The sequence below is a fragment of the Cnephaeus nilssonii genome, assembly GCF_951640355.1.
Source record: "Cnephaeus nilssonii genome assembly, chromosome: 6".
NCBI classification, from domain to species: Eukaryota; Metazoa; Chordata; class Mammalia; order Chiroptera; family Vespertilionidae; genus Cnephaeus; species Cnephaeus nilssonii.
The window spans coordinates 30675286-30696382 of record NC_137077.1 but is presented as its reverse complement, the minus strand read 5'-3'; the positions used below and the strand labels follow the sequence as shown (position 1 = coordinate 30696382).

At 33.1% G+C, this 21097-nt stretch overlaps 1 protein-coding gene across 14 annotated transcripts in view; it reads left to right on the top strand.

Annotated features, from left to right (window-relative positions):
• C2CD5 (C2 calcium dependent domain containing 5) overlaps positions 1-21097 on the top strand; it is a 93441-nt gene that overhangs the window by 37442 nt on the left and 34902 nt on the right. For all 14 annotated transcript variants that reach the window (XM_079775328.1, XM_079775324.1, XM_079775323.1 and 11 more), the window contains 5 exons: positions 1495-1603; positions 13321-13435; positions 16002-16097; positions 17920-18111; positions 20398-20584. In XM_079775328.1, coding sequence (XP_079631454.1) covers positions 1495-1603; positions 13321-13435; positions 16002-16097; positions 17920-18111; positions 20398-20584 — 699 coding nt within the window. The remainder of the gene's footprint in view (positions 1-1494; positions 1604-13320; positions 13436-16001; positions 16098-17919; positions 18112-20397; positions 20585-21097) is intronic.

Here is a 21097-nt window from a genome sequence, read left to right as displayed (position 1 = left end):
TGCTGAATGACTCCAATTGCTATGCTTTGTTAATTATGTTTTGGTGAGTTCGTATTCTCCATCCTTTAAGTTTGTATTCTCCAGTCAGTGTTCTTGCTGCTTTTAATGTACTTGCTTCTAGTAGTATTCTGTATCTCTTTATCTTCCAGCTTTTATTTGCTGCATTTAATCTACTGTGGTCTGGGAAAAGGATACTGAGATTTTAGAATATGTCCCTAAATATTTAAAATTATTATATGCCATACTGTGAATATGATCAGTGGGGATCTCTTATGAATAAAGTATATAAACTTTAATACTTGGAACTGTAACAGTTCTTTTTCCTGTTGAGAGCACTGTTTTGCTTATTTTCCAGTTCTCAGTTAGGTTCTGAATAGCTGCGGCTACTTGTAAGTGATTTCTGGTTAAGTGAGCTACATTAATCTTGGAGCCAGACAAGTCAGATATTTAGTTCCCTGACCCAAATGCAATTTGTATAATGTGATAGACCCGTGGTCGGCAAACTGCGGCTCGCGAGCCACATGCGGCTCTTTGGCCCCTTGAGTGTGGCTCTTCCACAAAACACCTTGTCCTGGGCGAGTCTATTTTGAAGAAGTAGCATTAGAAGAAGTTTAAATTTAAAAAATTTGGCTCTCAAAAGAAATTTCAGTTGTTGTACTGTTGATATTTGGCTCTGTTGACTAAAGAGTTTGCCGACCACTGTGATAGACCTTTATGTTTGGGCAGCTACAGGGGCTCCCTTTTCTTCCTGGGTACTATTTCAATGACTTTCCTTTCTCTACTGTTTTCTTCTTGCATGCTTCTCTTTGTCTCTAAATTGATGAGATTGATGTCCTTGAGAGAGAAAGGAAGAATATAGCTTCAAAAAACGTGTGGAATTGTATTGCCTCCCTTGCTGTCATCTACTTAAAATACCGCTCTCCTTTCCTTAAAATACATTTATGAACTTACATTTCCTCCTGCCCTGGTCTTGATAGAGTAAATAATCACACATAGCGATTCTCTACACACCTCAACTTGAAATTTGCCCTATCTTCACCGTTCTATGTATTTCTTAACCCGCACGGCTCATCTCCCTACATCTCCCTCATTCCCACATTCTTTTAGATCTCTAGCTCCAGGCCTTTGAGTCTTACCAGTAGCCTGGACTTGGGGAAAAGCATTAAAGTGAGGGGGAGTCAGACCCAATAAGAAGTAGGTATGAGGTAGAGGGGAATCCCCTCATCTCAATTCGAAGTCCGTCAGAATAGGAGATTGAGAGGAAGGAACTCCAAGAACATTTTTCTTACTGGGAATTGATAAAAAGAGTGCTTGGATTCTGCATATATGAGAAAATGGATTAAAAACTCTAAACAGCAAGGAAACTTACATACAAAGTGTGTATAATGTATGGAATTTAAGGGATGGAATTTATTTCCTTATGACAGCTTTTTAACAAGCAAATTTTTTGTACTTTCCACACTCAGTTATATTTTTCCCTCTTCTTTCTACTAGGAATTTCCATTTTTTACCTTGACGGCATTTCCTCCTGGATTTCTTGTGCACGTTGGGGGCGTTGTTAGTGCACGCTCTGTGAAACTTTTGGATCGTATCCACAATCCTGGTATGTTCTTTAAAAGTTTGTTTTCGATGTTTCATTTATTTAGACTATGATTATTAAAGTTGATTTTTATAATGCTGTTTTTAAGCCAAATTTATCTGCATGAGAAATGAAAAAGAGTATAAACTGACACATGTAGCTTTACAATATTTGCACTGACCTTAATTAAAAATAAACTTAAGAAGAAGTATAATTTAGTTACTTTTTTTATACAAAATACAAATACAAACCTTGATTCACTTTTGGCCAAGGGAATCATTAAGTATCTTTTGAGTCCTCTATTTTCTTTGAGCCAGGCAGATACAGTTGACCCATTGTGACCATTAAATTAAGGTGTTAATTCTTTTGACTGGCAATAAGTCTTTTTTATTTTTTCTGACAATAACTCTTTATAGATTGAGTTATTTCCTTATTCCTAAAAGAAGTATTCTTTGAAAATGTAATTGTAAACATTGTGTAGAGTACCTAAGAATTAAAAACAAAACTGTCTGGTTCCTTGGATTCTTTTGAGTAGCTATTCGTTCTGTATACTGAACAAGTAAGAATGAAAGCTCACTTCTTTAAGATATGGTCCATCATTATAAAAGAAGAAAAGCATTAAAGTCCCAGTAATTTCAGGCCCTTGGGTTAGAAATGGTTTGGTGACTTTTCTAAATCCAAAATAAGCATGATAAATGTGGTAGGAACTTTTCGTATGGAATGTGTTCTTGCATCTTTCTGACAAGATGCCCAATCACTTGTCCAAGGCATTTATTATTTTAATGTCATACCTTAAACCTGAAGTTATATTAATATTCTTATTTGGCATATATACATATATACTTTTGAAAATTTTAATTATCACTTCCAATGACCTCCTCCTGAGGCCTGTACTGACAACTATAAAAAGAGTGAAATGCTTAATGCCAAACATTGCAGATAACGATTTTGAGGATACATAAAATTACTATTCTTTTAAATTAAATACAGTAATCTGTGCCCTGTAGATTGATGTCAATTATTTTGAGTTACTAATTACACAGAAACAATGGAATTTTTAGACTCTGAACAAGATTTCAGAGAATCAATACTAGTTGGGATTATTTATAAAAACTCTAAAGCTGAGCGAATACATCTTTTAAGCATCAGTCTTCTTTTTCTTCTATGGTTTATTATTTTCCGCCCCTGTTTCTTATTTTTCTGGTCAATTTAAGATTTTCCCCCTTCTCAGATAGTATTTGTATATTCTGCAGTAATTAAAGGCAAATTTAGACTGATGCCAGTTTAATGTATTGAGACCTTGAAGACTATGCAAAGTTTATATTTTTGTGTTTAGGAACTTGGATTACTTGGAAAGTGCAAGGAAATACTGGACTTAGATACCTGACATTAACTATATGACCAGGGCTAGTTGCCTGTGTTTCTATGGCACACTGACTCAAAATATTTTGTTAGATTGCATACCTGATATAATAACTTCAAAAATATATTAGGAATATATTTAATTATTGGTAATGTATTTTTATTTACATTTTTAAAATTTATTTATTTATTTATTTTTAATCCTCACCCAAGGATATTTTTTTCCATTGATTTTTAGAGAGAGTGGAAGAGAGAGGGAAAGACAGAAATATTGATGTGAGAGAAACACATCGATTGGTTGCCTCCTGAATGAACCTCGACCAGGGCCCGGGCTGGGGAGGAGTGTGCAACCAAAGTACATGCCCTTGACCAGAATTGAACTGAGACCCTTCAGTCCTCAGGCTGACGCTCTATCCACTGAGTCAAACCGGCTAGGGCTTATTTACATTTTTATTGTTGCTTCCATGTACTCTGAGTAAGTGGTATGCGAGTCTGGGAGAACAAGTGAAGGTTATTTAAATAAGTTTAAGTAGAGAGCTGTATTTAAAATCATATTATTTTATACAAAAAACTGCTTTGTGGGATCTGTTGTACTTGTCAGTATATTCTAGCTGTGCAAGAAATGTAAGAATCCAGGCCTAGGGAAGAAAATAGGAACCCTTATTAAGAACACATTTTGTATATTGTAATTACTAACTCATTCATTCTTTGCCTTTCTTTTCAGAGTAGTTTTTCAATTCACATATAGAAATTCTTAGTGAATAATGGGCTATTTCCCAAATGATTATGGACATAAACATATAAATGCTTTAATGGTATATAAGTTATATTTTAATTTTGTTTTATCTTTAGTTAAATACAAAACAGTTGTATATTCTAATGGTTCCAATGTTAGTTTGATACAGATATCACATTCTTTTGATTGCTTAATACATCTTTTACACTTTAAAAAGGAACATTTTCTTAAGAACATTTTCTTAATCTTTAGGCCATTAAATATTTATGAAAACATTTCAATTTATTGAAAGTAGCTGAATGTTAAAACAAAACTCTAGATTAACATCTACCATAATGATATTGTATTAATTTTATGACACTGAGTTCATCCGCAGAACTTAGGGTGAATTGAGATACATGTGCTAATGTTAAAAGTGCTGTATTTGCACTCTCAAATGAATGCTGCAGCTATTTTTTTTGACTAGTGAGTATGGGAAATTTGCATTTCAAACTGAGTGTAGAAGAAAAAAATCTTATTTTAAAACCACTACCACCTGCTAATTCTATGGATTATTATTTTGTAGTTATTTCTTTTGAACTTTTTCCTTTGTTAAGGATTTAGCAAACCAAGTCATACAACAAAGGAACAAATGGGGTGGTTTTAAAAATCAAGGTAATTATCTTAAATAATTAAACTTTAGTTAATGTTAGATTATGATAGCATGCTCCTTCTTCTCTTTCTATTTCAACTTCTTATTAACTCTGCTGTCTGTGTTTTTCCAGTTCCTGTCGAGTGGTGTTGTCAATTGTGTTCTTGTTTATAGTTTGTTTTTTTTCCCCCCCTACTATTCTGCACCTAAAACTGATCTTCTAATTTGCTGTTTTGAACTCAGCCTTTGTCGGAATTATGGGTAACACAAGATCTTACAAACTGCTAGACTGGAATAGTTTCAATTCAGGTATTTTAATGGTCATTCAGTACTACATATGCTGACAAAAATTATGGCAGCTCAGTGAAGTTTTTAGAAATGTTCTAGATTAAATAGGTTTCATATCAATTCAGTTATATAGATATATTCTTCAGTACATATATTCTAACTCTTATAATTTCCATGAAAATGCAAATATAAAAATGTGTGAACCAAAATGAATTAATCAAAACCATAGAAATACCATAAATTATGAATGATTTTTGTTAGGTGACTGACCTTCAGAATAATAACTTTAAAATATGTTATGTTTTGAACATTTTTTTCATATCAGATAAATGACAGAAGCATTAGCTTTATGATTAAGGAAATATTATTATAAGTATTAAACAACTAGCTTGATAATCTTAAAGTATATTTAAACTTCAATCTAGATTTGAATATAATGTACTTCATGTTCTACAAATATGATAATAATGTAACTGTTAGCATTTTTATTTATAATTCTAAAAGTGTTCCAAAATTTGGTAAGAGCCGATTTTGGGGAGATTAACAGCTTGCATAAGCTTTCCTCATTCCCCTTCTACATGAGAATATACTTTTTCTTTTTAATTATTTTTACATACAGATATTGTTTGTAGCTTTTAAAGAAACTAAACTAAGATAACGTTACAGCTGATGATGTGGTTTAAAGTCAAAGCCAGTTAATTTTTCTTTCTTTTCTTTTTTAAAATTAAATTTATTGGGGTGACATTGGTTAGTAGGATCATATAGGTTCCAAGTGTACACTTATATGATACACGGTCTGTATATTGCATTGCCCACTACCCAAAGTCAAACCATCTTCCGTCCTATATATTAGGCCTCCTTCACTCCCCACTCCCACTCCCTCCCTCTGGCAACCACCACACTGTTGTCTGTGTCCACAAGTTCAGTTTTATATCTCACATATGAGTGATATCATATGGTTCTTAGCTTCTTTTGACTTTCTTATTTTACTTAGAATAATGTTTTCGATTTTCCTTTTTGATAAAAGAATATTCTTTTAATAATACAGATATCTTAATTTTTATGTCATTTACATGTTAGAATTAAACAGTAGAATCATCTTGATTCAATATCAGAAGCTGTTATTTTGCCTAAAGAATCTTTTCAGTTCCTTGTGTCAGAAAAACAAAAACCCAGAAGCTCACCTTTTTAAATAATATCCTATAATCTTTTCAATATTGTAAACTTTCTTTGTTCTTAGGAGTCCAGGATGTAAGTTCTGATGTAAGTAATGCATGTTTGACTATGAAGTAACTCATGTTCATCATGCAGATTTACCTAAATTCAGTCTAGTAAACAATCTGATCAGGTCCAACCTTTGCAGATTTAGACTGACATCACTTGGTAAATCTTTAGGAGAATTACCTCTATTGGCTATCCAAGTTTTGGCCAGCATGTTCTCACATTGATTAGAATTAAAATACTCATTTTTAATGTAATGCTGTATACTTAGTTTTTAGTAAGGAATTAAAAATACCCTGTTTGATTCCTTTAATAAATAAGAATATATATTTAAAACATTAGGCAGATTAGTATAGTGGGAAGAAAAAAAGCTTATTACATAGAAAAAGGACACTGAGAGCAGATTAATCATTAATTTAAAGAGTTGAAACCTTGTTAGGGCAAAGATGTTGAGGGTAAGATGTGTGTGTTAGATGATAGAACAGTCCTGAAAAGTGGAAAGGGCAAAAGATAAATCCTATAGTCATAATAAAGACTTTGTCCCATGTAAGCAAAATTACAGAATTTGGCAAGGAGAAACATGGTTGAGGAAGCAGTATATCTTGCCATCATTTAAAAATTAAGTCCAGTCATAAGTGTATGGGGAAAAAAAGATGGATATAAGTTATAGACTATTAAAAGAACATAAAAGATGACTGTCAGTGTAATGTTCCCATAGTTGTATGCTTTTGACTCAGGTATTAGAATCATTATGGTAACAGTTGGTACATATTCAGACATCAGGCTGATTTTGACATTAGTTTAGGAAAAATAACTTGACATTTCTGAAAAAAAAAGTGATATATTTTGGTAAATATATTAAAATTATTTATGTATTTTTCTGTGTAATTAGGGAATATTGCTGTCCCATATTACTATATGAATCAAGAATTTACCAAGTCAGTGAGAAAACTGTTTGTTGATGTAGTTTCTGCTAATGCTAAAAATTGTTCATCCATACTGTGTATTCTCTGGATTCGCTGATACCATGTATTATATGATGTATCATCAATGTAATAATAGCCTACTTATTAATTAGAGACAGTCTTATTTCACAAACATTAAAATGTGGAATGGTATAAGAAAACATTTTATGTTACACAATAATATTTCATGAAATATGATATATCATGCAAGCATTTACTATAATTTATTTTCTGCCATGCAGTTTGTTAGATAGTAAGTGTGCAAAGATGCCGGGGCCTGAAAAATATGTAAGTGGTTTACTGTGTGGTCTGATGTGATACAAGATACAGTGTTAGAGAGGAAGGCATGATTAACTCTCTGTGGCAAGGAAGTTTGTAGAAGTAATTCTTGAGCCCAGTTTTTAAAGGATATATAGGCAATTCATGTATATTTATATTTTAGACAGTGTTTTTGGAGCCATGTTAATGTACATTCTTTGAATGTAGTTCTGACACTTTCAGCATTTGCAAAATTATGTTCTAGCCAGTACTCATTTGATTGTTACTTACTTCATTATTAAGTTTTCCCAATTGAATACAAAATGTTTTTGTTAGTTTAGCTCCCCGCCCTCCCCCCCCCCCCCCCATTCTCTTTTCTCCTGCTTCGCTATCTTAGTTTGTGTTAACTTCAGTGGTAGAAAATATTTTATAGAGCAGGAAGAAGGAACTCAATATCTGAGAATTTATTTTATAAATATCACCTTTTATTACCTTGCTTTTTATGTTTCTGGCCTGGTACCAGATTATGTTTAAGGAAATATTTATAGAATATACATATCAGTCTTATCATCCAAAACTTAAAAAAAATAATTTTAAAGAAGAGCCTTTTATTTAGTGGACAAGAGGCCCAGTGCACGAAATTCGTGCACTGGTGGGGGAGGGGTCCCTCGGCCCGGCCTGTGCCCTGTTGCAGTCCGGGAGCCTTCGGGGGATGTCTGACTGACGGCTTAGGCTCACTTGGCCTAAGCCATCAGTCAGACATCCTTAGCTCTGCTGTGGAGGTGGGAGAGGCTCCCGCCACTGCCGCTGCACTCGCCAGCAGTGAGCCTGGCTTCTGGCTCAGCGGCACTCCCCCTGTGGGAGCGCACTGACCACCAGGGGGCAGCTCCTGCGTTAAGCATCTGCCCCCTGGTGGTCAGTGCGATGACCGATTGTTCTGTCATTTGGCTGATTTGCATGTTAGCCTTTTATTATATAGGATATTCATGGAGTGCCTGCCATGGTTTAAGCACAGTGTTGGAGATTGGGAACACCATTCTTCAGCCAGGCAGAGATCCTATGTACACATCTGGTCTAGGTTACTTTTTATACTGTTTTGCTGTGTGTGTGTGTGTGTGTGTGTGTGTGTGTGTGTGTGTATTAGTTAATGGAGATAGGCTTTCTTGGAACTTGAATTCTACTGATGATCTCAGCAGTTATTCCTTTTATTATATCTGAGAGGGAGGTACACATAAGGAAATGTGCAAACTAAGCCTAAAGTAGGTAAGCAGTTTTTAGGTTTTAGTATTTTAATAAGGTTTTTAGGAAATAGATATGTACAGGTTGGGATAAAAGTAGGCTTATAGTTATTTGTATGGAAAATAATACAATAATTAATAGGTAACACAAGAATAAATGGTGTTTTGCATTCTCACAACTGTAAACCTACTTTTGCTCTACCCTGTAGAATTCAAGAAGGCATAAATATAGCATGTATGCTATGTGAACTTTTCTTCATATATAAGGTAACATATAAATGTATATATAATTTTCTCTACATATAATGTGACTCTATATTCATTACTATCCATTTTTTTACTGTCTATAAAATTACATATATAATTTAATTGTGAAATTTCACTCTTTATATGTATAATAGTGCAATTGGATATTCATTACATTATTATAATGTAACATGTAAATATAATATATAATTTTTTTCTTTCTATATATACTGTAACTGGTCTTTATATATGAAGAGTTTAAGTTCAAAATTAGGGAGAAGTTTACATATAACTTTTTTTTTCACAAATAGTAAAGAACTCCAGTTTGCTCTAAAATGGATTATATCTCAGCTACCTCCTAACATCCCAAATTACTGCATCATGATGTTTGTTTGATTTTGTACATCATTCCCTGTATAATAAGACTCTTCCTGGTCTGGTTCTGAATCCCCACCCAATTTGGGGTTGTTATATTCCCTTGAACCTAAACTCTCTACTTTCTATTTCATTAGGGAAAAGATATCTTCTTCAAAGTTTGTTTTAGGTTAGAATAATTCTTTCAGGTATTTGAGAATATAGCTTTTTATGCTTCCAATAACAAGATAGAATATAATTGTATTATAAACTTTTGATTTTACCTAACAGTTTATCTCTTGTTCATTTAAAAAGTTGGTTGAATAATATCTTCTTTATTCTTTCAATTAGATGAAAAGATTCTTAAGGACAGAGTTTTACTCTTCCAGAGTTATGTAAAAATAGAGCTAAGTTTAACATTTCAGATAGTCAGTGATTCTTAATTGCAAGTGTATGATTGCTTAAAAACTCAAAGGGATTGAGTTTTACAAAGGCATGTTGTATTGAGTTGTTTACTTCTTTTCCTTTCTGAGATGTAAACTATTACTGTTATTTTAGGAACCTTTACCAGTTCCACCTGCACTTCAGAAACAAGATAGAATGCTAAAAAGATGGCAAGATATCAAGCTATGGCTATGCTCTAGAAAAGTAACAGCCGCAAAATGAATTCATTATATCAACCCAAGTGTGCAGACATTACTTTTAAAAAAGGTATCAATGAGATACTATTCTAGAGCTCAGTTCATGCCTACAATTAAAAGAATATATTAAAAATATGAAAAGAGTGATATTACCTATGAAATTTTGACTCATAGAAGAAAAACATAAAATAGTATGAAACGTAATTTGTATAATAAATATATGTTATTACCTCCTAAAATGATATGTTTATAATTATAAATAAATCTACATAGATTATTGGGAGGTGCATGGTTTTTCAAGTGAAGGTATGTTTTTACTAACATCTTTGAAATGTTATCAATTGTGACCCTCACATCTCAGCTGTATATCCTCCAAGTGACTAAATTGTATTCAGTTTTATGTATGGCACGTATGGTTGCCATAAATTTTTATTGATTTTTTTTGCATGTGCCCTGACCGGGAATTGAACTGTGACCTCCTGGTTCATGGATCGACAGTCAACCACTGAACCACACCATCCAGGCACCATAAATTTTTAAGCCAGATTCTTTGTTTTGCCATTTATATAAGTATGGTAGATCCTCCAATTTTTTGACTTATGTAGGATAAATAAAACAATTTAAATTCACTAGTGTGTTTCCTATAAGAATGTTAGCAGTTTATAAGCATTTAAGATTCCATTGTAGCAGTTAAAAACTATGATATTTCTGAATTTTCAGTTGTATTAAGTTAAACTGGATTATAATTAATACTTCAAGATTCTCTGGCTTATCCGGCATAAGTATGATATAGGTATTGAAGATAAATTTAATTTATCTTTAATATTAAATAAATTGATTAACCTTCATATTAAACTCCTAAATTTAATAGCCAAAAAAATTCATCCTTTGGCTTTCTGCTTACAGTTGTAGATAGTTATTGTTAATCCAATTACTAGTTTGTGATGAAGTGCTCCCTACTTACTGTATGCTTGCCTTGCTTTCACCTAGAATCTAGGGCCATTACTTTCTGTAACCATTTCAGTGAGCTGCCATAGTTTTCGGTCTGTACTGTCACCTGATCCAAGCATGCGCCCAAAATATCCACTGTTTCTGGCTCCTGTCTGCTGAATCTGCTTTGCAAAATCTTTCGTTCTTTGAGCTTTTGCTTTAGCCAAAAACCAAATTCAAGACATTCTTTGGAGTGTGGACATATGCCATTTGCTTCCTTAGCTCCCATGTTATGTAACTTGTTAGCTTTTATTAAACTTGTAAGTAATTACAACAGTGGCATCCTCATGTGCAACTGCGTGGCTCGTGTGTCAAAATAAAGGCTGCTTGTGAACTTGTCAGAAGAATATGAATGCTCCACTTGTGCTGCATTCAGCTTTTTATTTTTAATTTTTTTAATCAGCCACCTATTCTTTCATAGTGTTTGGTTTAATTATCTGATTATTTTATGTGTTATACCAAGGTAAGTTTGATGTAATAAACTTTGTATTCTATGTGATTACATGTATCTCATAGTAATTATTATTACATATTTTTCCATTTAGACATGCTAGTCATTTCTAAATATATCTTGAACATAAACTAAGTGGCTCCCTCCATCTTTCATTAATTTGAAAAACAGTGTTATGTATTACTTCTTGTAAAATTCATTCTTAAAATAGAAAAGTTACCATGTATTACTTGTGGCAAAAATGTAGGCACACCTAATGTGAGAAGATATATTTTTATAAAACCATAGTATATAATTATTTGTCTTAGCAAAAAATAGTTTAAACTTGCAGAAAGATATAAGAAGTAAATAGCAGGCCCTACTAGTGCATTTAGGAAAAGTTAGACTTTTTATTTTACACAGTTTTTTACAAAAATAATTATTTTCTAAACAAATATTTCTATTATTATTTATGGTATCTATTTTCAAAGAATAAATAATTTGATAGATTAAGTAACTATGTTCTAAAAATTCCCTGTTAGGAAAGGATGATATTAAATAGATGTCTTTTATACATGTCTTAAAAGAAAAAGAGTATGGATTTGAAAGTGTATTTGTGCTGTTAATGTCTGCATTTCAGTTAAACTATGAAGAAATTCTTTAGCATAATAATGTATGTGCAAAATAGGACCACCTAATTCTCTCACACATGTCTTAATTCATAATATTAATTGCTATCACCGTATTGTAGTCTTTTCTATTCTCTTCCTTTATTTTTCTCCTACTTTGACATTTTTCTTAGTTTCCTGGAGTCTGCATTTTTTCTTTTCTTCTGAAAGAAAGTTTTAGGGTAGCTCTGTCTTGGATCCAAAGCTTTAATTCAAGAAGTGGCTGGCATCATTTGTAGTTCTGGCCTTTATCTCCTCATTTCTCCCTTTTGCTGATCTTCCTCCCGTGGAGGAAACAAAATTACATCATAGGAATGTGAGTCATAGTAAGCCTTTTAACTTTCTTTACTTTGCTGTCTTCAATATTTCACTAGTGAGTATAATTCTACTTATTTTTCTTATTTTGCAAAACGTATTTTGAAAATGGATATATACTGAAATTCAAAAATGGAAGTTTGGAGATTGTTTCATTTGCAGTTTTAATAGTGCCTTATATGCGGAAAATTTACAATAAGAGCTTAACATACTATTTAGAGTTGGTTAAGTTTTTTTCTATCTTAACAATTTGCCCAAAAAGAAATAAATTAGGATGTGCTGATTATAGACTGTTTCTGTTTTTAACATCTTTGTACATAAAAAGCTACTATAATTTGCAGCTGCTGTTCACCAGTAGTTTGCAACTATATGCAAGTGATTAGGAAGTATGTGTGACAGATGCTCCATTTATAATGCTCCATTACAAAACAATATTCGATTTCTCTATGGTAATGAAATCTAATTCTGGGATTCTAAGGCATTTACTTAATTACAGAGCCATTTGTGGAATTACAGTGTTCTATCTGAAATTTGTCCCTATATACAATGACCAAATTATTTGTATTAATCTTTTAAATGTATTTGTTTTCTTTATTTTGGATTGGCTAGTCCCTTTATATTTTGCCTTAGGACCCACATCTTTTTAGAAGGATAGCTACAGATGGCTTTCTCTCTCTTTTTTTAAAATATATTTTTTATTGATTTTAGAGAGGAAGGGAGAGGGAGAGAGAGATAGAAACATCAATGATGAGAGAGAATCATTGATCGGCTGCCTCCTGCATGCCTGCTACTGGGGGGTCGAGCCCGCAACCCAGGCATGTGCCCTTGATCGGAATCAAACCCTGAACTCTTCAGTCTGTAGGCTGACGCTCTATCCACTGAGCAAAACCAGCCAGGGCTTTCTTTTTTTTTTTTTAACATCGTTAAATCTTTACCTTAGAAAGAACTCAGAATATAGTGGGTTATAAAAGATAGGTACCAGGAAATGAAATCTGAATCTAAATTAAATTTATAGATATGATTCATAGTGAGTTCTCTCAGTGAGGTGAGATATAAGATACCCTCAATTTAAGATTAGAATCTGGAAAGTCTGGGCCTATATTTTAAGTTGTATCTAATTAAATACATCTCTATAGATATCCTTTAAAGTAATAAAGCAAATAGAACTAGGTGGTGTTTTTTTTCCAGCAGTCAGATTTAAAATGTTATACTTTTTGAGAAGTAGCATTAAAATGTTAAGCTTTGAGAAGTAGTATTTTAAAGATGTGACCTTATAAAATCTGTTATAGAACAGTACTTTTTTTTTTTGCCTTCCAGAGTATGTTTATTTTAAATATTTCTTGTTCATATAGACAATGTACTGTTGTGTAGTAAACTGATTTAAAATTTATTTTTCAGATGAACCAGAAACTCGAGATGCGTGGTGGGCAGAAATCAGACAAGAAATAAAGTCACATGCTAAAGCATTAGGCTGTCATGCTGTAGTGGGCTACAGTGAATCGACTAGCATCTGGTAAATGATAATACAACATGCTTTTCTAGATGTTGTAACTTACAGATTGTCCTCTGAAAGGGGAAAAGCTTTATGCAAATATAGAGAGAAGAATAGCAGGTGATCCAGACCCATGGCCTTTAGAGTACCTCAGACTGAGGTTTATGTGCCATTTTTGCCCCTGAGTTGCTGTGAAATTTTGAGAAAATTACTCTACTTGAGCTTCAGCGTACACATTGAATGAGAATATAATACTGGCACATAGCAAATATTAACTCTAGGCTTATTTTATTCCAGGTTGTGACTCCATTAACTTCTTCCTCTGGGATCTTTGGAATCCTTGATCTATATAAATAAACTGCCTTGTGTCTTTAAAGCTCATCTGTAAACTCTACCTTCTTTTACTAACTGTTACTTGACTTTCTCCTACTAACCAAATCATCATTTTTAACTCCGCCAAGCAATGAAGGGACTTCCATACTGTTAGTTCTCAAAACCTTTTTTCCTGTTTTTCATTTGAACAGCCTCTTCTCCTTTAAAGTCCATGCCGTTCCACAGTTCAGACTTTTCTCCCTCCCTCCGAAACAATCTTCTGTTTGTCTTAATTTCTTCTCTGCCATCTCCTCCAGTTAGAGTAATTATCTCACTTATATCACCCTGACATTGTATTTCTCATTCTTAAGTCCTCTATCTCCACTTGACTTTCAACCATGCTTTGGACCTCATTTTCACTCAAAACTGTTACCTCTTAAAAATGTGAAACTCTTAAGATTTCATTCCTGGATCACAATAATTCTCCATCCACACCATTTGCTCATGCACACCTGGTTTGTTTGGGCCTTTATCTTAACCGCGAGTTTTTCTAGTTCCTTACTCAGGTTCTGACTTTACTTATTTCTGCCATCCTTGTGCCCTACTATCATTTCCTTCAAAAGTTTATAATAAATACCATCTAGAAACTAACCTTCTGCTATCTTATCTTCCATCTTCTGTTCTTAGATAATTCTTATTGGAATTATTACATGGATAATTCTCTTGCATTTGTGGTGATCATTACTAGAGAAGAAGGATTAGACTGTCGTAAATGTGGATATTACAGAGCCATGCCTGTTGCATCTTTATCTTTGCAGTCCATGTATTATCTTCTTGAACTGTTCTATTCCCATTGTAGTAGTTCGACTTTTATTAAACTACTAACTCTATTATGCTTATCCTGCTGTATTCCCCAATATATAGTCTTGCTTCCTTCACAGATTTAGGGGCACACACTTTCAAGTCCTAGGGATATGGTTTTAAAATAAATAGTTCTTGTTTTCAGATTCACATTATACTGGAGAATTATGATGAATATACATTTTATGATAGAGATATCCCAGGATGCTTTGGGATCCCAGAGGGTTGGAGGTTAAGGGTAGGATTGGAAGAAAGTATTAATGTAGTAACTGAAGCTTGAATGGAATCTTGGAGGATGAGTATGAATTGCATAAATGAAGTGAAGAGGCATAAGGAGAGTGTTCAAAGCTAAAAACGTAACACTGGAGAAGTTTTAGATTCAGTGAGGCTGGAAATAGGTCACAGATGTGAGGTCTACAGACATGAGTCCAAGTAATTTACTTAGAAGTTTGAATTCATCTGACACAAACTCCTTTTTTTCTCTAGACCTCAAAAAGTCTTTGTATTGAATCCCATCTTTACTAATGTGTTCTGTTCTAACCCATCCAACTTACTATTACTGGATTAAACTCCTTGAAGTACACCTGCTCTTATAGCTCCTTGATTCAGTGTCTTCTAGTGAGTCTGTGTTATTCCTTCTGACATTCTCAGTATCCACTTGAACATTTTAAGCCTGGCCTCTCTCTAATCAAGTGATCATTTCTTTTTTGTCCTCTTAGGCTTCCCATCCATTTACACTTTGTTTCCAGCCCCTCGTCCCTAGGCTGCTACTTTTCTGATTTGCTTTGTGATCTCTTTCAATAATTGTGTTGTCTACTTTTTTTTTGGCTTTCAAATTGGGTAATATATAGTAAAGACTTTTGAAGAATTCTTTTGAATATAAATTTTTAGTATATACATAAAACGATGTAGTTTAAGCTCTATTTAGTATATTTTGGATATTATTTGTTTCAGTTACTTTTTATTATTAAGTATATATTAAGCTTTATTGATATAGATATATATGTAGCTTGCTTTTAGAATAATTTAAATACATTTTAATGTGCACTTAGAAGATTGTAATATATTTTAATGAGTTATTGCCTGATTCAACAATATAGTTACTACTTTTATTTTGAAATATTTCTATCTTACTCAGCTTGACCATATTTTAAAGGAATTTATTGTCATTAATATTATACTTTATCTTTTACAATTTTTAAGTAATAAAGAATTCTTGCCCTCCATTTTAATAACATTACATTTCTTCTATTTTCTCTCCTAGGTTTAGGAGGTAATCGTGTGATATTATTAATATTTAGTAGAGTCTAACCTGAATTTAAATTGTCACCCTTGTAATCACTCTGATATTTAACATTTTCCAAACTTAGGTTACCTGAAATGTTAACTTGTTTTATTTTTTTTTCTTTTATAGTGAAGAGGTCTGTATTTTATCTGCATCTGGCACAGCAGCTGTACTGAACCCTAGATTTCTGCAGGATGGCACCGTGGAGAGCTGTTTGGAACAGAGGTTGTCATGGCAGCCTGGCTTGTTTTCCATAAGGGCAGAGAATGGAGGGGTTGATTTCTTTTGTCAGAGCTGGGATAAGTCTTCTCTGTGAGGGTGGGTTACAGTGGTACGATGTAGGAATCAGGACCAGGCACTTTACTGATTTTTACCTAATGCACAGCAACAGAGCAGTATTGAGATCTGCACTATATGACACATATGATTTCTAGTATCTTGATAAGTGACATGTATGACTACCAATTACAGAATTTGAAGGAGATATTTTTTTGTTTGTTACATTATAGAAATAATTTCTTTGATTTGATTTTTTCTTTCTTTTACCTCTAAAACGGAAAAAGACCATGAAACAATTTTCATAAAGAGAATTCTTCATTTATAAAACCATTAAAACAATATATTTATACCAAAATTATATATTAAGCTTCATGGAAAGTGAAGTATAACTTTAATATATGTAAGAGTGAAAGTGAGCCCAGCTGGTGTGGATCAGTGGTTGAGAGTCGATCCATGAACCAAGAGGTGACTGGTTCAGTTCCCAGTCAGGGTACATGCCCGGGTTGCTGGCTCAATCCCAAGTAGGGAGTGTACAGGAGGCAGCTGATTGATGATGTTTCTCTCTCATTCATGTTTCTATTTCTCTATCCTTCTCCCTTCCTCTGTCTCTATAAAATAAATAAATATTTTTTAAAAAAAGAAAGTGAAAGCATTAGGTAAAATGAGATTATTTTCTGGTTTATTTGATTATCAGTCCTTTTAGTCTGTTAGCTTCCATAAATGTAAAAAATGCTTTCTATAAACAGATGAAATTATCAAGTATGTATGCAAGAAAACTGTTAGTACGGCATCACAGTCTACTTGGATAATAAAAATTTGAATTAGTCCTTACCCCACAGTATGCATATTTGCTTTTCAAAATTTTTTTTCAGTATTAATATACAGGGTAGGGCAAAAGTAAGTTTACAGTTATTCTTGTATTATTTATTAATTATTGTATTTTCCACGAACAACTGTAAACCTACTTTTGCCCAGGGGCTGCTTTAGATTATTGAGAACCCACATGTTTCCAGAACCCTAGAAGACAGGGCTAGGTGAAGGTCTGGGGTTCTCTATGGAGCTATCTCTGTTTCCATTTCCATGATCCTGATTTCCTCAGACTTAATGAGTGACAAAATACTTAATCATTCTAAAATGAAATCATAAACAGCATATGTAACAAACATTTTACAATAAATGGGAAGGTTGTGGGTTATTCGTTTGTGGTTTATGTATGATATGTATGTTGTTTATGAAACCGGTATTTTGGTTTCTCAAGTGTTATAAACAGTCACTGGAAATGATAAATTTTGAAATATTTTTGGCTTACTTTTTTTTCTTCTTAAATAAATTTGTTTTTAATCCTAATTTTTTCCTATTGTTAGGTTTTCTGGTTAAAAAATTTTTTTATTAGAAATTCTTAAATTACATTTGCATTATATCTGTCATACAATAAGAAAATATCACCTTCTTTGTCTAACCGTTTGTTTTTATGTTGTATCCCAAAGAAAAAACTTTGAATTAATAGTGTATATTGTCAGGTGGTAAGTCATCACACATACGAATTGATAAGAAATGATTTTCTATTTGTATAAGCCTTTTCTCTCACATGGTTCTCATTTCATGGTCATTTATAATTCTTACCAGTCATAGTGGTACTCTCTGTGGTAGAAAGTGTGGTGTAGTTTGTACACAGGTACTATGTATGTAATATGTTGTTTTTTTTTTTTTTAAAGAAGCACAGAGTTTTCAAGCGTGCCTTATTTTTCTTCCTAATGTATTCATATAGGCTAGAAGAAAATTTGCCTGCAGGCTGTGGATTTTGCCATATACCATATGATGAACTGAATATGCCATTTCCAGCTCATCTCACATATTGCTATAACTGCAGGAAACAAAAAGTTCCTGATGTTCTCTTTACAACTATAGACCTCCCAACAGATGCAACAGTTATTGGAAAAGGTTGTCTCATTCAAGCAAGGTATGTTTGTGAAATCAGTATTTGGAGTCTCTGAAAGTGTATGGGATATGAAGCCAAATAGACCTATTTTCAAATATCTGCTCTTTCTGTTTCCTACCTGGGATCCTGGACAGGCTGGGAAGTGTCTGAACCTTGTATATTATCATAGGGAAAATTGGGAGGAAAAAAATACCCTCATTATAAAACTTAAGTAAGTTTATATTAGTTTTAAACATTTAAATTCTGTATATATTTTTATTATTATAATTATTATTAATTAACCCGTCGAAGGACTGGGATATGACTCAGTATGCTTTAATGACATTAAGTATATAATACATTTTGGAAACTGACATTTTTCTTTTAAAGAACAGTGCTATTTAGTATTTCTTTTATTACTTCACTTAGCTGGTAAGAGTTCCTTTTAAACTGGCAAGAGTAGGAAATGCTAACTTGTGGTAGGCATATGGGGAACAGCTCTAATTGTCTAGGTCACTAACAGCTGCTGGGTTACCAAGTCCAGTAAGCATTTCTGTCCTCATTTTCCTTGACATTTCAGCATAGTCATACAGTTGATCGTTTTCTCTTTTTTGAAACTTCTTTGACTTCACAGCTCCACACCTTCTGCTTTTTCCTACCTTTATGAATGGTGTCTAGTCTCCTTGTTGATTCCTCTTCATTTCTTGATCCTTGAGAGCCATGGGTCTGGATCCTCTTTTCAAAACTCTCTCCATAGTTGAACCCATGTTATCTGTGTCTGTGTCTCCCAAATTTATAACTTCAGTCCAGAACTTTCTTCTGAGCTTCAGACCAATATACTAACCTGCTACTTCACATCCCATTTTTAAAATTATCTTTTAAAAATTTATCTTTATTGTTGAAAGTATTACAGATGTCCCCCTTTTTACCCATTGACCTCCTCTCCAACCCCTCCCCAAGTCTTCACCATACTATTGACGTGTCATAGATGTCTCATACTTGTTCCAAATTAAACTGCTGATTTTCTCTACTTCTTTTATATTAGCCTTCTCTACTTTAATAAATTATGCCTTTCTCTATCCTGTTCTTCATGATAAATATGGTATTTTTTGACATTTTCCTTTTCCTAATTTCTCCACTTGTTATTACAGTCATGTTGCGTTTTCTTTGAAATATATTTTTAATCTACTTACTTTTGTTTTATTCCCTCCTGCATTTTAGGCCTTTCATTTTGGGTTGTTTTACTCTAGCATGAGGTATATCCTTTAGTATTTCTTTGGGTGGGTCTACTGGTGGTGAACTTCCTATTTTTGCTTATCTGAATGTGTTTATCTTTAAAAGATTTTTGGGGTGGCAATTACTTTATTTCAGCACACTAAAGATACTCTTCCACTGCCTCTTTGCTTTTGTTGCTACTTTTGAAAAATAATCTGTTAGACTGTTTCTTTGGAGGTATCATTGATTTTTCCTCAGGCTGTGTGTAAGCTATTCTATTTGTCTTTGGTTTTCTGCAGTTTCCCTATGAAGTGTTAGGTTGGAGTTATCTTTATCTTAATTATTATATATTGGGCTTCTTGAATCTGTAGAATAATGTCTTTCATGTGTTTTAGAAAATTTTTACACTTTAATTCTTCTGTGATTCCATCCCTCCTCCTCCTCCTCCTCCTCCTCCTCCTCCTCCTTCTTCTCCTCCTCCTCTTCCTCCTCCTCCTCCTCTTCCTCCTCCTCTTCCTCCTCCTCCTCATGATAGATATTCAAGTTTTATATTTTTTATAAACTACGTTTTTATAAGTTTATATTCTTTCAATGAGTAAATTAACTTTTCCCTTCGCTGTCCATTCATCATACAATCACATGGAGTTATGAAATCTAAGATTTAAATTGTATTCTCTAGTGATTTTGATCAGTATTTCATATTTAGAGATTTTGAGATTTTTTTGTTTTTGTTGAAATAGATTTTCAGCAAAAATGTATATAGTGAAAAAAATAGCAAAAAGATTATCGATATAACTTAATTAAGCCTATTTGAAATGAGTAAATGTTTTCTCAAGCACACTCTTAGGAAGTTTTAAAAATTCGACATTTCTTTCTTTTTTTAAAATATATATTTTTATTAATTTCAGAGAGGAAGGGAGAGGGAGAAAGAGAAACTTCAATGATGAGAGAGAATCATTGATTGGTTACCTCCTGCACACCCCAATAGGGGAATGAGCCCACAATCTAGTCATATGCCTTGATCGGAAATCAAACCATGGCCTCCTGGTTCATAGGTTGACGTTCAACCACTGAACTACAGTGGCCAGGCCTGACTACATTATTTTTTAACAGGTTATGTCGCTTAAAAAAGAAAGCACAGGCAGAAGCAAATGCCACAGCTATCAGTAATCTGTTGCCATTTATGGAATACGAAGTCCATACTCAGCTAATGAATAAACTCAAACTCAAAGGAATGAATGCTTTATTTGGACTGAGAATTCAGATCACAGTGGGTGAAAATATGTTGATGGGCTTAGCGGTAAGTTTGCATGTTTTGTTTTTGTTTTTGCAATTCCTGTAGTTGTAGTAGATTCTGTTTTAAGTGAATCAAAGAGTCTTTTTAAAAGACGTATTTAAAGAAACTGGCATCAAGACTTTTAAGCATTGGAGACATAAGAATTAACAGATCTGGTGATAGACTTTCAAATATTTTATTTTTAATTATAAAATTATTATTTAAAATTAAATTAATAATTTATCACTTAAACTATTGATTGATTGATATTTATGTTATCATTATATATTTATTTTCTGCCCATAACCTCAGTAGTCAGATTTCTAAAAATTATCATGTGCAGCTTGTTTAGTAAGTTGAGCACCATTGTACTGGGCTTTATTATTGTTTATACGTTGCTAAAACAGGGCTTTTCCTGCTTGGAATTGTTGAGATTTGGGGCTGGATAACTCTTTGTTGTAGTGGATTGTTTCATTCATTGTAGGAGAGTTAGCAGCATCCCTGGCCTCTGCTGACTAGAAGCTAATAACTTTCCTC